The 25,125-nt window shown below is 36.6% G+C and overlaps 2 protein-coding genes across 2 annotated transcripts in view; one reads left to right on the forward strand and one right to left on the reverse strand.

The window, feature by feature from the left end:
- The first annotated feature begins 2,390 nt into the window (after window positions 1-2,390).
- On the forward strand, window positions 2,391-8,137 carry LOC136847964 (glutamate receptor ionotropic, kainate 3-like). The gene is made up of 7 exons (XM_067119983.1): window positions 2,391-2,612; window positions 3,360-3,585; window positions 3,822-3,967; window positions 5,177-5,266; window positions 5,597-5,763; window positions 6,337-6,479; window positions 7,814-8,137. The coding sequence occupies exons 1-7, from the start codon at window positions 2,583-2,585 to the stop codon at window positions 7,894-7,896; spliced, it is 885 nt and encodes a 294-aa protein (XP_066976084.1). The 5' UTR covers window positions 2,391-2,582; the 3' UTR covers window positions 7,897-8,137.
- A 1,022-nt stretch (window positions 8,138-9,159) lies between these two features.
- The window catches only part of LOC136847941 (uncharacterized), a 76,003-nt gene continuing 60,037 nt past the window's right edge, over window positions 9,160-25,125 (reverse strand). The window contains exons 8-11 of the mRNA XM_067119960.1: window positions 23,541-23,734; window positions 22,516-22,671; window positions 18,073-18,111; window positions 9,160-10,599 (exon numbers count right to left, since the gene is read on the reverse strand). Coding sequence (XP_066976061.1) covers window positions 10,377-10,599; window positions 18,073-18,111; window positions 22,516-22,671; window positions 23,541-23,734 — 612 coding nt within the window. The 3' untranslated portion in view covers window positions 9,160-10,376. The remainder of the gene's footprint in view (window positions 10,600-18,072; window positions 18,112-22,515; window positions 22,672-23,540; window positions 23,735-25,125) is intronic.

Genomic DNA, 25,125 nt, shown 5'->3' on the forward strand with positions numbered 1-25,125 from the left:
ATTATTGCGTTGGTGCAGTACCTTACAGAATGAATCAGAATAGAAAATTTTGAGCTTTTAACGTATCACTAACATCCCTAATCACAAAGAAGGGCTCTGAAGTTAAGTGTCTAAGAAATTTGAAAGTATTCAGCAATGCAGCTCCTAAACTGAGTAATAAAAAATGTAGGTTCCTGATATGTTAGCCTACAAAACTGATATGGCATCAGCCTCAGCCTTGGTTAGCACGAAGAGTCTAGAGTCGTCAGAATGAAATGATGAACAGGTGACCCATCACGCGGATAACGAGATTACACCTTGTGGCAAAAGGCCCAAGTAGGTGCTGTTGATAATCTGTCTTTATGCTAAGAGTGGCGTGACTGCGATTTTAATTTTTACGTATATTATGGAGGTGTGTCTGCAGAGGCTGTTAATGTTTGTTCTACAGAGTCAGGATTTTTGGGAGTTTCAAAGTCTTATGTATTGTTTTCAATTTTTGTGGATAGGGGGAGGGAGGGGGAGGAAGTGTGCAAACCAAAATGATTACTCGCATTTGTATCTGTCACTTTACAACAGATACCATGTAGAGGTTCCTCCCGACAGAGGCTGGGGAGGTCCCCAAAAGGACGGGACAGTCACTGGTCTCATCGGAGTGGTTGCAAGGCAAGAGTCAAACTTTGCCATATGTGAAATTACTATCACCGGTAAGTCCACATTCGATTCTATGACCAGAGTTACTGTCACTAAGTCTTTTGTTATTAAGTTAACCTTATATTCAGGTAAAACCCCTGAATTTACTTTTCCATCGTATTTCTTAATTTTTCTCTCGTGTTTTAAGTATGATTAATAGTCTTACTGCAATATGTAACACTAATCATTGTTCTTATAATCGCATCACATCTCCCGTATGAGTCTAGGACAATTAGCCCCATGGACAATTACCCCCGAGGATAACTGCCCCCTAGGACAATATCCCCCAAGGACAATTACCCCCAAGGACAAGTAACCCCCGTTATTATATGCTGTTTGCAGAAAAGGATAACTTTTAAAATCTACCATGGTAGTTTTTGGCGCTACATCTTGTTTCAATAATTTTAGCTGCCCTAAAAATTAGTATAAGTTGTTTGGCTTTTATCAGGTAAAACAACGTAAATTAATGGTACTAGAACACAAGATGACCAAAATATTTTGCCGTACGACTCTGGACCTGTTGAAAAAAAGAATTCTGATGTTTGGAACACACATTTAGCAGTCCATGAATTATGTACAATTGTGAAAATATCCAGGGAACCGTCTTGAATGTTCCATCTAGAGACCGGTGACATGCTCTGCATAAATAATCCAAGTTTTCATGTGTTCCAAATATCAGAATTCTTTTTTTTAACAGGTCCAGAGTCTTACAGCAAAAAATCTTGGCCATCTTATGTTCTTGTGTGCTCGTCCGTTAAAACCAATTCTTTTGCGTTTAAAGGCAAAGGCCGTAAGTGAGACGAACATGTCGCTGACGTCTAATGTGATTTTTTAAGTTGTGAACTGGAGGCAAATTTGCTCCCGTTTCTACATCAATGAGAGCACAAGCCTCAGACATTATTTGCTGCGCAGTTTCTTCTGCGTTGATAGCTTGCATTTTCATCTTGTGGATAGTTTTAGCGGCATTAGTTTTTGTTTCATTTGTGAATGGTTGTGATCATTAAGTCTACCAACAATTTAATTTCGTTGGATATGCACTTTCGCTTTAGCTTTGCAGGTGGCTTTGTTTCTGCGTTCTTCCCACTCAAATGACACAACACCATTTGGTAAATCTTTTTGTTTAACATAAGTATATCTATCATAAACTAGTCTGCCTTTTCCTCTATCACTTTTTATAAATTGCATAATGCTTAAAGGGCATACAGTCTTTTCTCTAATGCTAATGAATTAACAAAGAAAAAACTTCAAAATTAATTTCAAAAGAGACAAAAAATGTAAATATTTTGAACAAAATATATTTAAAAGCAATTGTATGTGTAACTGTTGTTAAGTTATAGTCGTTAAAATTAAATGTATTAAAAAGCAATTACTAGTGTAACGATTGTCACGTTGTTATAGGTAATATGGCACTTAGTGACATTTAACGAAAAAATGGACTATTTTTTTCTTTTTAAATTAAAAAGTTACCCTTTTCTTGAAACAGAATATAATACTGGGGGTAATTGTCATAGGGGGTAGTTGTACTCGGGGGTAATTGTCCTGATACCCTCCTGTATTCAGAGCGATGCCACTGTAATGCATCCTTCCGCTAAATGTTTGCCCCTCATATCCAACATTTTTTTCTAAATCGTTATGAAATTGTAGTCACGCTGTCACCAGCTTGGCGGCAAGATGCAAAGCGATCTCACGAAGAGGGTTCGAATGACCTGTCTGGGGCAAATCGGATTAGCACACTCATTTCCCTTCTAGACGTTAAACGAACTACGTCAAGTATTTATATAGATAATATTCTTTACGTTATTTTCCTCTATCTTTTTCGAGACTTACGAGAAACGGTGGTAGACTTCACAACCTCTTATTGGCTGGAGTCTCTAACTCTCGTGTCCAGGGCGCCGAAGGAGAGGGATAGGGCCATGGCTGTCTTCTGGCCCTTCTCCGGATTAGTAGGTTTTTAATATTGTTTTATTTAATAACACTTATTGGTTTAAAATTCATGAATAGTCAAGATGCTCATGTTAAAATTTAGCATTCTCTTATGCATTACTATTAAAAAAAAAGTTGAATCATTGTTCCTTGTAATAAACTTTTTTTTCGTTTCGGACAGGTCAGAACAATTCTCATGACGATATTATTTATTTTTTCTCTTTTTTGCAGCAATATTTAAAAAATTACTGATTTAACACTAAATCTAAGTCAAGTAGTTCTCAGGAAAACTGCCACTTTCCAATAAGCAATCGTTAACTAAATTTTTAGGAGATAAACAATGGCCTGGTGAACATTTTATTAGATGAATAAATAACCGTCAGTTCAGGGTAGGACTATGAAACTTCATTACCAGAAATCTTGACTAATAATTCGGGTTACCAGAAATCCTGACTATTAATTCGGGTTCATCCAACTGACATTTCTATAAAAGAAGTTGCCAAAAATACCTTGAGTCTTCAGACGCATGTAAATCAAACACATCCAAGGGTCTTTCCTTCCGCCTAAACATTTTGTTTTCTAAAACCTGAAACTCATTATTGACACCCTTCAAGGTAACATGCTAAACAGGCAATTTCCTGGAAATGTACGATGTGCTGATATTGAATGCTAACTTCTGCCTTCGAAGAAACACAACCACGTCTTATGAAGAATTCATATCCCTTATTTCCTAAATTCATTTTAAATTAACCTCATTTTTTGTGCAGGTTTGGGGTCTAATAGGACTATCGTTAATGCTAATTGGACCTGTTGCATTCGTTTTTTACTGGCTACTGGTGACCTACCTTGACCTCAAAGAACCTTACAGTCTCGCTTCCACCAGCTTCAACTTATTCAGGAGTTTGGTCAATCAGGGAAATGACCTCGAGGGCAACAGATGGCCGCTGAGATTCGTGTTCGTATTTTGGTACCTCTTCTGCTACAATATCTACGGTAAGTCTTATTTCACTGAACAACTAATTATTTTCATTTGGTGAAGTAAAGTATCGCATATGACGTTTACCTTTCTTACTTTCTTTTCAAGATCTTTGAATCACACTTTTCTTGCTTCCAAAAATAGACTATTTCTCTCGGAGTCTAGATACAGTAACCTACACAAATGATAAACACTCTTTTGGGGGCAAATCCTTACGTAACTATTGAATTTAGTTTTCTATTGATAATGCCAGCCATGTACTCCGGCACCTTGACCGCGTACCTGGCGATCCCGGCCTTCGAGCCTCCAATAGATTCGTTGACCGATCTCCCAAAGGCCGCCAGAGACGGATTCACAATAGGCACCTTGAAGGCGTCGAGCACTGAGTCTCTTTTCAGGGTGAGTGATGCAGCTGGTGACCTTTGGTCTATCCCTTTTCATAAGCTTGTACTGAGCCTTGTCTTTGCTGCCGTTGACAAGGTTAGCAGAGACAATATCTCCGTGATATACTGATGCCATTAGTCAATGATAACGTGGGCACGAGCCTCATAGGGTCTAGGCCTAGGTCTAGTACAAATATCAGATACCGCAAAAATATTTTCTCTGTATTCAATAAACTCAACTTTTTGGTGAAACAAATGATAATTTTAGAAGCAAATATCACGGGTATTGCCATCTTCACGAAACAAAGAACAGATATCAGCTACGAACTGCGTTTGTTTACCTCTCAAATGCCCTAATGAGCACTGAGTTTGGTGTAGTCAAAACATCATCAGTTCATGGAACTATTTGGTTGGAAATTCATAAAAAAAAGTACAAAATCTTACCTAACTCTGTACTGATAACTTAAACATTTTAGTGAGACAAATAAATGAGAATAAATTAAAGTTTTTTCTAGAACTCTACAACATTTGTAAGCTCATTTGAATTCCATGGTACACGATGGTTTGGTATTCGTATTACCTCGAATGCAAAATCGAACGCTTCTGCTGAGAACTTTGAAATGAGCTGAGTTTCGTAATAAAGAGAACTGTTTATTGTAACAACACTTAGTCTTTATTTTCATTTCGATGATCCACTGGAATAGTCAGCCGTCTAAATACTTCTCTGATTTATTTTTGTGATCTGTTGACAGTTATCTGTTGCCAGGATTTAAACTAATTTATCCGTTTTACTAGTTATCAGATGATGAAACTTGGCCTCTGTTTCATCATTACGATGAAAGCTACCGGTTTTTCCTCTATTAATATTAGCTAGAACTTTAAAAGGATTTTCCTTTGGGAATTTTTTGTCGTAGCCTTAAAAACTGCCTGATCTACTTTAACTTATTTCTTAAATTTGTTGCTAATATCTGAATCATTGTTCTCCAAAACCTTAAAGAGAACTCTGTTACACAAAGGGAATTACTGGGAAAGCTTAAACATACTGGTCTAAAAAAAAAATGACACATTTAATCTTTTCTACATAGATCCCTTACTAACTCCACAAATTTCCAGATGACAATAAAATAGGAATTACTTGGCGTAAAATCATTAGGGCACCAAAACTGTTTTTTCTAAACTGCATTGTATATCTTTCCATACATTATCCGAAATGGGTCGCTTCCAGAATGCTGATTCAGGAATATACAAAGAAGTGTGGAAATTATTTGATCCCCCGAAGAGTCTCCTGCCGACGCCTGACGAAGGTTTTGATAAGGTGAGGAGAACTTTATCTTTCCTTCCCCCCGCCCTTTACATTAAGCCCTAAACTTTATGTCTTCTTTCCTTCTTGCTCATACAGGGCCGAGACAGGGGGTTACCCATCCCACTGGGCTCTAAAGAAAAAAAAAAGTATTGCAAATTTATATGTTTCGATGTACTTAGCGTCTAAAATCATGAATTTGTGCCTCTTGTGAATGCTCAGATAAACGCTGTTATAGCTTTTACGTAAAAGATCTTAAGAACTCACGGACAATTATTCAGTCGGCTTGAATCAAATGATTGTACCTAGTTATACTTATTTGCTTAATTACTCGTCTGCTTTCAGGTTTTAGCCGAGAAATTCGTCCTGATCAACTCGGAGATGAACGGAGAGATACGAGCGACGGTTCGAGGCAGAGACAAATACCACTTCGGTCGAGACACTTTCTACCCCCACGCTTACGGCATTGCCTGCAACAGCGGTGCGCCTTTTAGGCCGAAATTCGATATCCTGTGAGTTTCCATACGATTATAAGTACATACATACACACACACATATATACTGTATATATGTGTGCGTGCGTGTATAATGACAAGACATTTAGGAAGCAGAGCGAGGTTTACCCTAGTCTTGAAAAAAATACCAAAACCTGAAACATGCCTAAGGAATCTTGCGCACTCAGAGGTAAGTCACCGTAGATACCGGAGTCAACAACACAATTACAGTATACCTTTTCGAGGATACTAATTCTTCGAAGTCCAAGCGTTGGTGAAACCGGCACAGACCTTGGGAGCCCGTTTAAGTTTCAGTGTTTCACAGTAAGACCACAGAACCAGCTGAGTAAGGAAGTAATAGGCCTATTGTATTTACGTACACGATCTGTAAGGTCTGTTTAAAGTTTCTTAAACTACGTGGAGTTCAGGAAGTGAGCGCATGCGCACTAACATCAGTTTTCAAGTTGGGACTCGTAAGAACAGGAATGAATTCTTGGGTGGGCTTACTTATTAATCATTTTATTCATACAAATCATGTATGCGGCCTACCATTCATTCGTTCATCTTTTGCTCATTTGTCTAACCCTTCAGTCTCTCATGGATAACGGAAGCGGGACTCGTCAGACGATGGGCCCAAGAGCAGATCAATCTGGTACGGCGTGACGTCACAACTACAGGGCATTCCACAGAGGGAGAAGCTTCCTACTCTCTGACCTTAAATCACTTGCAGGCAAGTTTCTTGTTTTGTTTCTATCAAAAATACGCGTTTCATTATGTCTTTCGATATTGTATTATTGTTCTTAATGGTATAATATATTTTCCTCTTCTTGGGAGTAGGTGTTTGAGTTATATTTTATAACTCAACAGTTAGACACTTCTTTTTTTTACGTGGTTTTATTTTTCTCTTAGCCTTAGATATTGTCCAATCATGCATATTCTCGGTGACCTTTAGTTATTTAATGTTTTGCATTACAAAAAAATTCCTTCTTGTATTTCATTTTGTTAATTCCATAAACTTCTTGTGAATCTCAAACTTTATCCTCTTATTAAAATGCTTCGTCGTTCAATGTTAATTTATTAAATATGCAGATACTTTCAAAATTACCCTTGAAATCAAGACATTTCGTCGTGATCAGTTTTTTTTAATTTACTTCAGAAAAATATTTTGAGTTTGTGGCAATATTTTGCTTCCTTTGCGATTCTTTCTCCTCTTTTCTGTTTCATATTAGATAAAGAATGAATCAATATTAATGAATAATGAATAGAAAATTATACAAGTGGGGTCGTTAGTATTCGCTACATTCTAGATGATGTAAGAGAAAGTACTTCTGCTTACATTCATGCACTCTATTTTTCTTTCTCTCTTACATAATATTTTTCTCATGCTTACCTTTCCGTTTCTCACGTGGTATTTTGGTAGGAGTTTGCTAGCCCTTTGTAATATATATCTATATCTCTGTCTGTCTGTCTGTCTCTCTCTCTCTCTCTCTCTCTCTCTCTCTCTCTCTCTATATCTATATATATATATATATATATATATATATATATATATATATATATATATATATATATATATATATAGTATATACATACATACATATATATATATATATATATATATATATATATATATATATATATATATATATATATATATATATATATATATATATAGAGAGAGAGAGAGAGAGAGAGAGAGAGAGAGAGAGAGAGAGAGAGAGAGAGAGAGAGAGAGAGAGTTCTATTTTAAAACTGGACACTTTTGGTGGGACAAGGTCAAATTCTCCCTGTAACATAGACTTCTGCTTCTCTCAAGATACAGATATGCGCATAAATACGTACAGCCCTAATTAAAATATGCATAAATGACGTATATAGTCTGCATATGCCAATGAAAATGTAAAAATATCATTAATTCCTGGGTAGTTACCAATTCCTGAGAATGCCATGACATTTAAAACGAGAAAAAATATCAGCGACATGGGCTGAATGGTGTGGAACGCATTGCAAAATGCTTACAAGGATTTTACTAGAAAAAATAACATCAATAATATTCTTTTTCAGGCAGCATTCTTTTTGGTCTGTGGGGGCTTTGCGCTGTCCGGGGGTGCGCTACTCTTAGAAAATGTCGTCGGCGTCTTCAGGAAATGAATCTGATCTCTGCTACGATACGTTTACACACTCAAGATTTTTTTTTCTTATGAAATGCTTGACCTTTATCAGTAAGCTATTCATTCGTTATCTTTATTGTTATCACTATTATTACTTCGCACTGTTTTTAGCATTATTGGGCATATCTATGAAAATCACCTAACTATCATTACGTATCATTATAAAAAATATATTATCACCATGCCTGTCATTGAATGGTGAAAATGTTGCTTGAAATGCTTTTACTCTGTGTGTGCATATATATATATATATATATATATATATATATATATATATATATATATATATATATATATATATATATATATATATATATATATATATATATATATATATATATATATATATATATATATGTATGTATGTATTATATATATATTTACACATACATATATATACACATACTCTCACACACACACACACACACACACACATATATATATATATATATATATATATATATATATATATATATATATATATATATATATATATATATATCATCTCGTTGTAAAATATGATCAGTTTTAATCACGACAATTTTCATTTACCTGGATGTAATATGGAGATGATTTTTGAGTTTCAGCTATTAATTACAAAACTAGTATCATGCAATTGGTTTTGCTTCTCTCTCTCATTTTGTGTGTGTGTATCTCTCTCTATATATATATATATATATATATATATATATATATATATATATATATATATATATATATATATATATATAAAATAAATATATATACAGTATATATGTATATATATAATCTCATCATACAAAAGGCATAAAAATCAACGTCATTTTAAAGCTGACGTGTTGCACTAAACGAGAACTTAAAAAGGTGGGGAAAAGTCTATCACATCACATCACTCTCCAAGACCCGAGATCTTCTTTCAAGAGTACCTGACCTTCGCGCGAAGCTGAAGATGACCTTAGGTTAAGTAAATAAGGTCAAATGATGTCATAGAGACATAGGCAGAGTGAGAGAAACTGAATTTGAATAAATTACAATCATTCAAATGTCACTTTAATACTCTCAGTTTATTTCATCTGAATTTTTAAAAATACTCATGGATAAAATTCAAAAATTCACTGGAACCACTTTTAACAACTCTATTACAACTTATTCAGATAACCGTGGAAAATAATCTCATCCAGATAATATTAAAGAATGCCTGCAAAAAAATGAAATAAATGCCTCATATTAAGTCAATGAAATTATGGAATTTTATTAAAAGTTATTTTGTTGAATTTTACTTTATTTCGCCCAAAATCATTCTTTGGTAACCAAAGCAACATCTTTAACAACACTTTCGGGGAGACAGCATAATCTATATCACTGATGCTCTGGAACAACTTAATTCTACATGATCGCTACTGACAACAAAGTTATATATGACTAAAAGTGTTCCGGGATATCTGAGGATGTCACTCTAAACTCTAAAAGGACAAAGGACATTTAAAATTATGACGAACAGCAGCAGAACGTACCACCATGAAGCTTCAGTCTTTAAGGAGTGCATTAGCAGCGACCAAGGGGATGGTCCTAAACGATCAACTATTTTGACGTAATATTTTTCGCGTCAATAATTTCCTCTTGATTCTTTTGCGTCAATTTTGTAGAAGATTGGGTTAACGTGCTCATTACTCAATCGTAGTCTTCGTAGAATGCTGACAATTACGCAAAAATGTTGATCGTCTAACTCTACAGTACATTAGCCTCAAGAGCTACACTGACAATGAATCAAGTTCAAACGTTTATCGAGTTTATAAATTCTCTGTCAAAGAAAAATATAAATAAGTTAAAAAGAAATAATCCAACATCCTTCGTACAGTTCCATCTCTTACTTAAAATGCCCCACGTATTGAAAAGATGGTATTGAAATCCTACCTTGTCGTGAAAAATAGAAATAAAAATCTGCAAAATATAGCTCTTGACAGGCAATACTCACTACTCATGATAATTCTACCGACTAATTAGTACCAATTAAAAAGAAATTACTGTGAAGCCTAAACTCCACGAAATAATGCCCCTGTTTACCAACATCCATCTCAAGAAATGTGCAGCTGAAGAACAAAGCTTATCTACTGTCACTGGCATCATGCCACAGCTAATATAAAAAATTAATAAATCTTAATGCATCAGTCTATCAGAATTCACAACATCCAAAAAAAGATTATCCTAAAACATAAGAATATGAAAGACAACACGTACAGCAAAGTCTTTATCTGATCATTAGATTAAAAAGAGATACCTTGATACCCCACACCAACTCTCATAAGTGTCAATACAGTAATAATTATAGAGATGATTTCCTAAAGCTTCAGAAAACGGCTGACGCAATCTTTCTTTCGTTGCTCCAATCTACACGCTCTCAGATGATTCCAGAAACTCAAAAGATGGCTCCTTCATTCCTTTCCTTCTCAACTTCCATCGCCGGGACTACTGCCTCCCTAGCTAGCGCCCTCCGTTATTCCGGTAGAGAGGGTGGTAGAAGTAGCCGCCGCTGCTCCTTCTTATGTTGTGGCTGACGTGTTCGGGTGGAAGGGGGTTCCCGAAGCCGATGGGATTCCCGCCAGGCTGGACGTCGCTTGGCTGAGGCTGAGGCTGAGGGGCGCCGGCGGCGGCGCTGGTGGCGTTGCCGGTGCCTGTGCGGGAGCTGATGTCGAACGTGTTTCGCCTGTGGGGGCAAAGGGAAACGATTTAGGCGATCACTTAAGGGCTCAATTAGATCAGCTGATAATTCTGCACTACTGTACCATGAAAATAATTGACATTACCTGATAATTCTATTCTGTTACGAATATAATAAGAGAGATCATCGGCAACATTCTGTCTTGCTACGAAAATAATCTGGAAGATCACTTGCTAGGAAAATTATTAAGGAGATTAATTCATCATTTTTTTTCTGCCTGAAAATAATGATGGAGGCCACCTTTGCTCTGCCAAGAAAGCTATTAAGGAAAACCACCTTATAATTTTGCTCTGCCATGAAAATAATTAGGGAAATCACATGATCATTTCGTCCTGCTAAGATGATAATTAGGGAGATCAACTGATAACTTTGTTCTACTAAGAAAATAATTCATGGATCGTTTGATTTTGCTCTGCTAAGAATAATAGTTAGGAAGGTCGTTTGATGATTTTGTTCCGCTGATCAACTATTAAGGAGGTCACTGATACGAAAATACTCAAGAAGAATACTAACATCGGCCAAGAATAGTAATAGGGAGTTTACTTAATTATTTTTCTGCTACGAAAATAATCATGGAGATGACCTGATAGTTTTGTTCTATAAGAATATGAGCCCGTCTTTGGCTGAATCGGTTGAGCTTCGGACTATCACTCGATGGGCCGGAGTTCAATTCCCCGGCCGGCTTATGAAGAGTTAGAGGAATTTATTTCTGGTGATAGAAATTAATTTCTCGCTATAATGTGGTTCGGATTCCACAATAAGCTGTAGGTCCCGTTGCTAAGTAACCAATTGGTTCTTAGCCACGTAAAATAAGTCTAATCCTTCGGGCCAGGCCTAGGAGAGCTGTTAATCAGCTCAGTGGTCTGGTAAAACTAAACTATACTTAGTTTTTTTCTATAAGAAAATAATTTAGATCAACTGATAATTTTGTTGTGCTCAGAAAACTATAAGGGACATTACTTTTAGTATTTTTTTCTGCCATAAAAATAATTCAGGAGATTGCCTGATAATTTTTTCTGCATAGAAAATTAATAAGTAAAATCACTTGAGAATTTTGATATGCTAAGAAAATAATTAGGGAGACTACCTGGTAACTTGCTCGACTAATTCAATAATTAGGGAGATCAGTTAATAATTTTGTTCTCAGGCAATAATTCTGCCAAGAAACTAATTAGGAAGATCATCTGATAATATTACTTGGCAGAGAAAAAACAACATGGCGATCAGCTAATAATTTCATTATACAAATTAAAATAATTGGTCGATCACTTGATAATTTCATATTACTGCAAAGAAAAATATTAAGGCAATCACCTAATTCAACTCTCTCTCTCTATATCTATCTATATATATATATATATATATATATATATATATATATATATATATATATATATATATATATATATATATATATATATATATATATATATATATATATATATATTTATATATATATAAAATTATGTATATAATTATATATATATGTATATTATATATATATATATATATATATATATATATATATATAAAATTATGTATATATAATTATATATATATATATACACACTAGAAAATCACTTGAAATACCATTTGAAAAGAAAAAACTACGGAGTCTCGCGATATCTTGGACTGAAGTTAAATTTAAAATCTAAACTACTATCGTTCCGTTGCAGCGTCGTAAAACTAAGTGACGAAGCTCATATTTTTATGGACTTTCAACTCTGGGCCGAAAGATTTGCGTTATGCTAATCAGACGATACAGATTTGTGAATTAATGGGGACTAAGCTGACCACTGAGAACACAACAACATAGTAAGCTAAGAAGCAAACCTACAGCATTATTACTGAATAACAAGTCCAGCTTAATAATGTTAATACACATCAACTACTTCGCAAGAGAGTGTTCGACGAGATATAATCCTTCTCGTTGCCTTACAAGGGATTTAAAACAACAGTCCACTTTCTATACTCAAATGGTTTGCCCATAAGAATATTCTTGACTGAGGGTGTGTGTGATTTCAGCTATAATGTAGAACTCGCGTAGAACGTATGCAAATGAATCTAACTACGATTACGAAGGTAAAATGAGATCGCCTAACAAATGCATTCTCACCTTGACTTTCCTTAGAGATTCTGTTGAATCGTCAAGACAGTGATCTTTAATTGGGGCAGGGTCAAAGCCGCGACCAGAAATTTGGGTCTGTGATACGATTTCTGGACTAAATTACATCTTGTACATTAAGCCAAGATGAAATTTCAAATCGAATTTAAGCAAAAACTGAACCGACGAAGTCGAACTGAAAACACTTTAATCCAGAGCAGATTAAAGAAATAACCTCCACGTCTTCAAAAAAAAGAAAAAAAAAAATAGACTGAAAAATAAAGAATAATTTCGGATAAAGTCCACATCAAACTAACGATGTGGAACTGTGGCTTAAAGAAGCAATAGGAATAACATTCAGTCAGTATTAAAGATATTATCTTATAATTTATCGGAAATGAATCCAGTGGCCTTCTAACAAATATAATATCAAATCATGACCTGAAATATAAATCACACGTGAGATCAATGACAATGAAACATCTCCCCCAATTAAAAACTGACCTGTCTGAAACCGATATCGGTCTAGCTTAGATCGTAACATTAGTGGCAGACTTTCTTTCAAACCCCGTTCTGTTCCACAGCCTTTGATCTATCCAAAGTTAAGTCACAGCTATAAAGACTTAATCAAATGGAGATACGGACCTAAAATAAATCCACTGTCAAGTTAGCCAGTGACTTCTGCCAATCCAGCAACCATCAATTAAACCCAGACCGAACTTCGGCCTTAAGTGATAACGCCAAATCAGGCCAGCGACCTATACTTAAAACCAGATCAAACATCAGTCTGAAATTAAAGTCAAATCAAACCACTGAACTTTAATCAAAACTAGGCTGAACATCAATATGAGTATTTCAATCATATTAAACCATTGTCAAGAAAAAATTCAAATACAACCAGCCATAAATAAAAGTTAGGTTGAAACCCACATAAGCCTATTCACACATAGATCTAAACTGCGGTATAAAACCGTAAAATTCAGCTTCCTATTTAGATGAATACTAAGCCATTATTTTCAGTTTCGCAAATAACGCAACACAATCGAAAGGTATAGGTGTTTGATCTCTTGTAGGAACATCATCAACTATCTTTACAGTTTGTGGTATGTCACCAAGAGCTTGGTCTCCTCTTCGATTATATTCATCTCCTGAAGAAATAAGTCCCATTACCGCTCGCTTGAATTTATAGCGACCCCATGGGGTAATGAAACATGTGAGATCCTGGTCTTCTTCTGCAATCTTGACTTGGAAATATCCCATTTTTGCATCTAGTGTAGAGAACCACCTTGCCCCGGTGCTAATCGAAGCTACTGCATCATGTGGTGATCGTACAGGATAAGTGGGTCTACATACATACTTATTGAGCTTAGTCAGATCGACACACAATCTTACTCCATTTGGCTTCTTAGCAACAGGCACTATGGGATGACACCATTCTGTTGGATGCTCAACCTTACAGATAATATCTTTCTCCAAAAGTTCATCAAGCTGATCCTTTATTTCCGACCTCCAGCTGTATGGTATAGTGCGCGGGGCTGTCACAGCAAATGGTCTCACATTCTCAGACAACTTTATATGCATGGGACCTCCATGCATCTCCTCAGTGTTTTTGTGGCACCAAATACCTGAGGAAATGCTGATACCAAAGCTGCAGCATGCTCTGCCCTTTCTTCTTCAGTTGGATCACGTTCATAAGGCCACCTTGGAAGTGCAACAGGAGTATGCACTACATTACAAGTATTGTCTTTTTTATCTTTGTAGTCCTTTGAGCCCTTCTCTTCATCTGGATCTACAGACAGTCGTACGGGAAGAGAATTAATTTGAGCAGGAAAATCCTCCGGTAGAATTCCCAAAGCAATAGAATCAAACCAGCTTAATAAAGCTCCCTTTACTTCTTTCACCACAGTTATTTCAGCTTGAATTTGTCGATCACCAAGCGAAAGGTGTGAAGTAAAAGCTCCCACACAGTTAAGGGTCTGATAACCAGCTGAACAAAGCTTTTCAATTTTAGAAGGTTCAAGCATATAGGGATATATACCAAGAGACCTCGCTACATTGAGGCCCATCACCGTTGCTTCTGCTCCCGAATCCGGTGTCCATAGTATAGAAGAATTCCCTGCAGGATGGGTAATGTGAATCTGGACTTTCGGGGTTGCTTGAGAAATGGCACTGCTAACATACACATCACTTATGATCCTATGGACATCCCTGTTAAGTCTACCATTTGACTTTAGTTTCGAATCTTTACTCTTTTTCAGCAAAGAGGGAGTTTCCTTTCCTGTTGACCTACACACACAACAGCAAAATGTCCAATCTTTCCACATTGGGAACACTTTTTGCTCTTTTTGCCTTACAAACATTCATGTCAGAATGTCGATCTTTTCCACATCTAAAGCATTTTTCATTTTATATAAACTGTTGGGTGCTTTCTTGTGGTCTCTTTTGTACCGTGAAACTTTTGATATACTCTGTGGGATCATTCCTCGTATTGCAGCGCCATTCTCATTAGCACTCTCGAAGCTCGACAAATATCTATAGCCCTCTGCAAATTCAGGTCCTTCTCCTCTAGCATACGTTTTAGAGCTTGTTCATCACAAGTGCCGACAACAATACGGTCTCTCAATCTATTGTCCATACACGAAGAACAAAAATCACAGAATGCTGCAATTTCCCGGATACCACAAAGGAAATCGTCGAAACTCTCACCTATTTCTTGTTTCCTAAGGTAAAATTCTCTTCTGTCGACGATGATATTCCGTTGACCGCGCAAGTGACTTTCCATGGCATCAAGTATAGTTTCAAGATCTGCATCAGCCGAAAACGAGAGGCCATATCGTAATGTTCGTGTCCAGTCTTCATCTAAAAGAGAAGCAAGAACCGACCTTTGCTCAGCAGGCGTTAATGATTTGATTCCAGTCAGCATTGCATACCCTTCAAATTTATGCCGCCAAGCATCGAACTCCTTCAAAGAGACTGACGAGGACAGGTGAGGTGCGGGTGTGGCACTATGGGGAGTTTTATACCGGTACTGCGCATCATTTTGCGTATTTTCAGCACCTCCACTTCGTTGACGATTTTCGTTGACATTTCCATTTTGCGCGCTCATCATGGTTTCTAACATCGTAGCTAAACGTTCTTCCCTCTTCTGAGCCATATCCGCTTGCTTCGCCGGCAGCTCCGTCAATTGTTGTAGTTGCTCTTCCATCGTGTCAATCAAATCTTAAATTTTGAATCACCTCTGACTACGATCATTCCACCAGCAGAACAGATCCTACTCACTGCGCCATGTTTGATCTCTTGTAGGCTGGCAAAGAAACACGAGCAAAGATATGTCTCTTAATAAGAGATTACTGTACAAACTGACGGCTAAACAGAGACTAACCGTATTCGTTACATACATACAAAGAAAAGTATTTACAGAACTCTCGCTTGTTTATTTACATTTCGAAACCAATTACCATTACAATATAATTATCGAACCACCCATTACATAACTAGTAAACAAATGAATATGGACATTTGGAGGTATATCACACAATAGGTAGAAGCTCAGATGTTTATGAAAACAAGGCACAACAAAGAGTGGACATTTCTGAACATTTTGGAGGCAAGCAATTTTCAAACATGAAAACGAACTTCTCAAGCAAATTCTTTTTTCTTTTGCAGAGAGAGAGAGAGAGAGAGAGAGAGAGAGAGAGAGAGAGAGAGAGAGAGAGAGAGAGAGAGAGAGAGAGAGATTTTTCTTTTGAGAGAGAGAGAGAGAGAGAGAGAGAGAGAGAGAGAGAGAGAGAGAGAGAGAGAGAGAGAGCTAAAACACTGAAAATAGGTACTTTAGGTACTCGAAACAGATACTCAGGAGTTTGGTATGAATGTAATTTTTTCAAGTACAAAAGCTGCAACCGCAGACAAATAAAACACAGTAAAAGGGAGCAACAATCACACAATAATAAAAAATTGAAGCAAATATGTATTAAATGAAAAAGCCAAAAGTGGGATGCTGAGTCATATGTACTAAGTGGCCAGACCTAACAATGAAAAAATAAACCATTTGTTAAAAAAAAAAAAATCGGCAAAGTTAGAGACATGAAGATATTTGGATATATATGGCAACATTTTTTTTAACAACACGTTTAATACATGATGCCAAAATCATAACAGAGATGAAAAATCTTTGAGAGGCTCTTTAATCTGAAGAGGTCATTTTGTGGCTGTATTTCGGCAACACATACAGTATTGAGGCTGTCTCCGAGTCTGTCGCAGTACTTTCCTTAATAACACAGGCCTTTCTGAGGCTATCTTCAGACAACATTGGTTTTTGTGAGGCTGTTATCGAGCAAAATGAAAACCCTTTAGGAGGAAGTGCTTGGGCAATAACATAGCACCATACAAAGGAGAGGTGAAGCGAGGAAGTGCCTCTGAGTCGATTTTTGAGTGACAACCTCCTTCGAAGTGTTTTACAACAGAAAGACGGACCTTCATGGAAGGGCAATAAGAGGCCATTATGGGGTCATCTCAGAGCAGTGAAAAGATCATTTTAATTTTGTACCTATGAAGAGACTTTAGAAGTTCGACTATGGTTACCAGTAACTTTTTAAGAGGATTTTTGAGAGTGAAAAAGCCTTAACTGAGGTTCTCTTTCATAAAATGAAAGCCTTTACGAGGCTACCTTTAAGCATAAAGCACAGGCTCCTTTTGAGCGACGAAAGGTCTTGAAGACCTCCGTGAGGCGTATACAAGAAACAAACCCCAAAACCCAAAGGCCAATTGCTGGGACCTTTGAGATCATTCGGCTTTCAAAGGGAAATTGAGAGTTAAACGGTTTGAAAGGTGTAACAAGAGGAAAATTTCGCAGTTGCACTATGAAACAATTGTCCAGAGAGGGTGGAAAGTACGAAGCAAGAAAGATAATATGAATGGAGGTACAGAAGGAACGAAAATGGTTGCAGCTATGGGCCGATGGGACGCTGCAAAGACCCTTAAGTAATGCCTGTGTTTTTTAAAATCCCAGTCTGGGACTGGACAGGTTTCTAGTGATCTACCCCAAACAACTTTACTACGATATGGAGGAAGTGGCTCATCTCCAAACTACCATCAACATCGTATGGAATAAGCTGTGTTCATGGAAATCACTGGGCGTTGCCAGATAATGTCCACTGCGAAAAAAGACATAAAATCGCTGTCACTGAATGAAATGAGTTGTGCAATAATTCCAAACTACTCTACAACGCTGGAAACACATGAAATAAGCCATTGTGCTGCTGTATCACTCATTAAAACGTGCGGTCGGGTCAAACAAGCCAAACGGGTTTACATAAAGCCCAAACTCAAAACGGAATTTGCCCATCTATACTTGCATTAAAATCCTCGCTGAGGGTATGTCCAAATTGTTGCGGCTGTGGATAAGAAAAAAGCAATTGCATTTAAAGATACTTACTTGGTTATTCTAATCACTGGTGAACAAGTACAGAAATCAGGGTAATGTGCAGATATACAAATTACTGACACAGAATGTCTTTGAAATATAATAGTATACGAATGAATAAATTTTACCAATGATAACAGGATTTCAAACTTTTATGTATATTCTATACATACACATCCTTATAGTATACATGGTAAAGTATGTATATGCAACCCCCGCCCAACTCCCCAGCCTCCAAGACTTGATAACCACGCATGACGTGACGAGTGTTCACTTTTGTTCAGATGTGGTAAATTTTAAGCTTATTTGTGCACTGATCACAGGTTAGCGCTGCGGATTTCACAATAAATTCTCTGAAAGGAAACTTCAATTCTATGAGTTCATAAGGATCTTCCTTGGAAAAGAGGAAAAATAGTTATCTCATTTTTTTGCAAAGCAGTCGTGGCATCATTGAAGATCAAATTCTGGGTATTTTGGGGTATTCAAAAAGGGAACATTCAGTTCCTTACAATGTAAATACTTTAAGAAAACGTTATGAAAAAATGCTAGTTTGTGATCTGTGAACCATTTCTGGAGCTAATGGTAGTGAGCCGATTTAAAGCAAAAAAGAAAAATATTCCAGAAATCTCAAATTTTACTGATAACCAGATGCTAACACACTTAGCTTTCCATTTCCAAACCGTTTATCATATTTTCACATAACCTAGTAAATAACAGTTTGCACTCACCACCTCTCAATATCATCTCTTGCAACCTCTATTCTTGTCGAAGGGATATATTATAATTAGTCCCGATTTCACCATTCATATGTAGCTACCCCTTCGGTTTAGCTTTCCTTACGTACCCTTGAAAATATTTCTGACCAAGGGAAAGTGAGAACATCCTTGTATCTGACTGTATCGCTGCCATACCACGGATGTCTCTTCATTAGTCTCGTTTACTTTGATAGTCTTGTTAAGTTGATATGCTTGTTTATTTCAGTTTTATTTTCTTCCACATTGTTATTTTCACAACCTTGTATAAATACAAAATGTACACAATCACACAAGCACAAACAAACAGTATACTGTATATATATATATATATATATATATATATATATATATATATATATATATATATATATATATATATATATATATATATGCCTGTGTATGTGTTTGTATGTATGTATCTGTATGTGGAATCTATTGGTCACATTCACCAGATCTACCTTAATACAACTGCCCTGTCAACCAGTAATGATAATTCTCGTCCCCATATCGTGACTCAGTGGTTCCGGTTTCGCCTCATTTGCAACACGTGAGATCGATCACATGGGTTGGAGGGCGCAGGTAGGAGTGACAAGATCCGTTCCCGGAAAAGTTCACTGCTCCTCTAGTGCTCTAAACAGAGAGAGTTTTGTATCTGGTGGTCAGTCGACTGTGATACGTCACATCCAGCGTATACGAATGATAACCTTATGCCATAAAAAGGCCTGCTGAGCTGAAAAGGGAAAAGGCTCCAATCTACTTCCATGAGTGGAAGCCAAGTCGGTTTTACCATGCTGCTCTTTGCCAAGCGACAGCATAAGATCACTTTGTGTTGCAACTACCTCCAGGTCACACTTCAGCAAGTTGCAGATTCTTTAAGCCTCCCTTGGTAGGGACAAGTTAGATTAGCCGAAGTTACAAAACACCCATTTGGTTTTGCTGAAGTGACCAAGTTGCTGAGATATCATGAGTAGTAATGCACACTAGAGCCATAAATATATATATATATATATATATATATATATATATATATATATATATATATATATATATATATATATATATATATATATATATCCAAACAGCAGTGGCCACAGCCAGGTATACATCAATGGTGTGTGAATATCAGAAATCACTCTAGAATATGTAAAACTTCAATTGAAAATAAGGATTTTTCTGTTTTAGGGCGAGCCTCTAGCAGCCATGAATTGGCCATTTTGGAATCATTAATGATTAAACGACTCGTCCCCTTGTTAAACAGCCAAACCTCTGCCGGCACACTGTACCTCTCTGTCTTTCGTTTTCTGTTTAGTTTTAACATTGCCACTGAATAGGTTGGTCCATATCTTCTTTTATATATATATATATATATATATATATATATATATATATATATATATATATATATATATATATATATATATATATATATATATATATATATATATATATATATATTTTTTTTTTTTTGGTATATTTTTTTAGAGATTTTGTTTTGTTTTTTACGTTGTCCTTTTAATTGTTCCTTCTATTTTTAATTTTTTTATTTGTAACCAATTGTGCTTAATTTTTTAAATTTAAATTTATACCCTTTTGTAATTTATGATATTTATTTTTATACAGCCCTCGAAAATGTAATGAAGCCATTACGAAACGTCGGGAATAAATTGACCCTTTTAACAAGTCTTTATGTCCGTCTCCCCATTGATATATATATATATATATATATATATATATATATATATATATATATATATATATATATATATATATATGAGAGAGAGAGAGAGAGAGAGAGAGAGAGAGAGAGAGAGAGAGAGAGAGAGAGAGAGAGAGAGAGAGAGAGAGAGAGAGAGCAGTATAAATTTTCACAAGCACGTAAGCAACAGTGTCTTGATTTCTAATGCTAAAGTAGCTAACACTTCATATAGATGACATTTTTTAAATTCTAAGGACAGTTCACTGTAAATGTAAATAAAATGATTTATGCACCTGCATAAAATGCTTCTGAAAACAGGATTTATCATATTCTGATCATTAACAACTTCTCAAATAGATCCAGAAATATGCCATCCACTCAGTCTCTCAAGAAATGTTCGAATGAGACGAACTCATTAGAAAAGCGTTACCCGAGACAACCCCGTCCCGATTTCACGATTTTTGCTAGGATGATGCAGATGTCGTGGCTTGTCGTAAGGACAAGCCTTTGGTGTGTTGTAGGAGCAGGGAGTTGCAGACAATTTCAAAAGTTAGAAAACATGTCACCATTTCGCTGATGCCATAATGCAAGTTCCAAAACATTCTAAAAGTATTGTTCCCTGCTAATCATTGATCGCCGTATGTTGAAGAATGTGGTATTGCTTTCAAATTGGTGTCGTGACATGTTGCACAAGTGAAAATTTCTATGCACTTGCGTTGTGGAAAATTGCCATGAATGTGGAAGATGGGTTTACAAAGGCTCATGACATAATGAAAGTTAACATAAACCAACTACGATAGCGGAGTAATGTGAATTTGTTTGAAATATCATAACACCATTGCTCTGCTGTGAATGTCCCACAGGGTAAACAAAAAGTTGCCAGTAAATTCCACAATGTGAACCAAAAGGCCAAGAATGGTCACGATGTTATCACGAATCCCCAACATCTCTCCCAAACCGAAAAATTGCTAATTCGACGTGGATGCGTACCCATCAAGAACGCATGACGATGCAGTTATAAATACAGGCCGTGAATTGTCATTCGCATTTGACACACACACAAGCAGAGTTGTCATTTACTAAATACAAAGAATTTTTCCTGGAAATTGTATTGTACCAAGTGAGCTACTTACTGTAAAATTTAGTATTTATATTTGCATATTCATTTATCATTTATTCAGTAAATATTTTCACTTGCGTATGCTTTCATTCTATTATTTCCAGCTCTGGTAAAAATAATTGAAACAGTTTTCTTTACGTGCGCATTTTAATTAATTTTCAGATTTTGTTTGCACTCATTTTTAACTCCAAGTACAAGGACTGATATACAGTAAACCCTAATTTAACACAATAGAAACCCAATAGCAATTTCAAAGTAAGAGCACCATCAGCTAGACAAAGTTCTATCTTAGCTATATCATTCAGATTTTTCCCCATTTCCTTTCAGTATCTCAACCACATGAAATGACATTTCAGACATCTTTCTTAGCTAAAAGGACGCCATGGAGGATCGGAATACTTTGTCACACACCTTGATACAACTTGTTACTGTCTTGGCGAGTTGTGACATACTGTATGTAACAGTTTTGTGTCAAAATATACAGATATCATACCACCTGATAGTGGGGGTTACATTCAAGAACAGAACATAATTCGAGCATGATTTTTCAATTCCATAAACATTTATAACAAAGAACAACATAATTCCTGTAGTCTGAAAGTTGCACCTAAAGGCTGCATTCTGCTGGGGGCTACTGATGCAAGACTTTAAATCTGAAAAGGGCATTTAAATATCACAATTGATTTCTCACTGTTCAATTACCAACACTTACCTTCCAGGACGATACAAAATTTCAGAAAATTCGTTAGCTTCCTTTACCTTACCAGGGACCAAACTGCAAAAGGGTACCAATTTTATACCTACCGAACATAGCAGACGCAGCAGGAGGGCATCAACACTTCTTCAGGCTCAATCTGGTTACTTCCAACAACCAGCATCCTCCTGTAGACATACTTCTGCCTGCACACAGTGGTCACGTCGCCAGTGATGGGGATTCCGATGTTGCAAGGCTCACCTTCCCTGAAACATACACGTCAAAAATTAGACTCATTTTTTTTTTTTCAAGAAAGCCAAGGGTAATTATCCTTTCCCTACTCTTCTTACCTAGAATGGTTGTGCTGAAAGACTGTTTTCACCTGAGCTAACTTGCATAATCCATAGGTGATGAACACACACGTCAAAAATTAGACTAATTTTTTTTTCAAGAAAGCCAAGGGTAATTATCCTTTCCCTACCCTTCTTACCTAAAATGGCTGTACTGAAAGACTTTTTTCCACCTGAGCTAACCTGCATAATCCATAGGTGATAGTGAGTGAATTTTTCAGAATCAACGGTGATGATGCTAAGTGGCTGAATCCATGACAAAATAAAGTTAGTAGTGTGGGAGAAGAATTGGCTAAAAAAAAGTCACTGAAAGTACTGAATGATTACGCTAAGGTAAGCAAATATCCAATCATGAGCCATATTAATTAGATGCACTATTTAAGCCTTAAAAACCGGTGCAAATGTTCTTAAATTACCTCGGATTTAAATTGGTTTCATAAGTTATACTTTAATGATAACTATTACAAGTTTTCTTAAGGAGCCAAGAATCATGGAACATTTCAAGACATGGTAATAGGAACAGCAGCTTATGCAAGGGGTTCAGATGTTAAATGCATCAATTTACAATAATTTGTTGTTTAGCTGCATCACTAAAGGAATTTTAAGTGTGTGCCCATTCCACAACTGGACCATAAATCAATAGTTGCGGAAGAATAATTAGACTTTCTGAACATCCATTATATTCACAGGCATCTCATCTTCTCTCCAAGGCGTATGATCACCTAAGCCGCAAGATGTCTCGAAACTGTATTACTAAAATTATACCCAAATCCTTTCATACTCACTTGTGACATCTCTCGACTCTAAGGGCTTGTTTGACACCTTCCTGGTTCACCACGAAGACCCAGTCATTTTTGGGAGTCTTTGCCCTCTGGGGGAAGATCAGCTCCTCCCGTGAGACACAGGCTGGGGTTTCCCTGGGGCCGCCAAATCTAGTGCTGGGCTCAATTCCACTTGGGAGAGGAGGAGTAGTTAGGGTCTGCCAAAAAATGAGAGGTTGATAAAAGAGCTGTAACACAATATGTATGTATTGCAGATGAACGTCTTTTCCTAAGGCCAACAGTAACCATACTTTCATTCCCGTGGAACTGTTGCATGCAAGTGAAGAAACCCTCCCCCCTCCAAAAAAAAATGGTATTTTTACTGCTCTACATATGAGCTTCTTTTCCTAGGGCCAACAGAAACCACACTTTCACTTCTGTGGGACTGTGGCGTGACAATTAAGAAAACAAAAAATATCAGTTCCCCTGCTCTGTGAAGTGTGAAAGTCACAAAATGGCCAGAGGTATGAGATTTGCAAGTCCGCAACCTGTAATGATATTGGAAAAACAAGTCATAGGGTTCAGAAGGTGTATGTGGAGGTGGCAGAGGAGAAAAAGGAGAGTATGACAGCTGATTTGTTTAAAAGAAGAGAAATCTGGATGTTGTGGAATTTAGACACAGACAAAAGGGCAGTGTGTGTGCTGGAATCGCCAAGATAAAAACGATTGTGTGAGAGGTACCTGAAAGGTGTGGAACTAGGGAAGTGGTAGTGAGTGTAGTGGCAGGAGAATACGGGAGGGGATGAAAGAGTACAGTGTGTTGGTTCAAGGATTGTCTGGGCAATATGATGTGTAGCAGGAAAAAAAGGTTGCAATAGTGAGTGCATATGGCCCAGGAACTGGAAAGAAATGTGAGTGAAAGACAGGACTGGAAGGGTATTTTGAATATGAAAGGGCGGTGGTGCTAAGTAAGTGAGAAGGGAGTGTCCAAGTATTCAGAAATATTCAAAAGTTGGAGTATTGAATAGTAGAATAGATGGACGAAGCAGTGAAAAGATTATCATCATCTGGATGAAGTTAAGACAGACTTGTCTGAGATGGAGATGAGGCGTTATAATAATATGACTGTAATTGTAATTAATGCACGTGAGCTGAATAAGAATGAAGTAAAAAGAATGAATGGCGCAAGGAGAGTTTTAGTGACCAAAAGAGATTATTTGAGGAGTAATTGGAGAGCATCGCGTAGAAGTATACAGCAGGATTAATAGAGTACTCTATTAATCCTGGTATACAGGAGGGTTGACACGGTAATCCAAAAGGAATGTTACATAAAAGAAAGTGAAAATAGAGGAGTGGGTATAAGAAATTCATGGAGAACATGAAGTTATTTTACAGGCAAGTAAATGCACAGAATGGTTAACGATGAAATGGGTCCCGGAACAAAAGATGCACCGAGACGGTGATCAGTGAATGCAATCGCGGGTCGATGGAGTAAGTATTCAGAAGACTCGTTAACTTGACTACGGAGGGCGAAAGAAGCATAGCTGGAGGATGGAAAAGCGGAGGTGGCTAGTGTAACTTTGAGAAAGATTTTGGAAGTGACTGCTGA

This window comes from Macrobrachium rosenbergii, chromosome 18, assembly GCF_040412425.1.
Source record: "Macrobrachium rosenbergii isolate ZJJX-2024 chromosome 18, ASM4041242v1, whole genome shotgun sequence".
In the NCBI taxonomy this organism is placed as follows: domain Eukaryota; kingdom Metazoa; phylum Arthropoda; class Malacostraca; order Decapoda; family Palaemonidae; genus Macrobrachium; species Macrobrachium rosenbergii.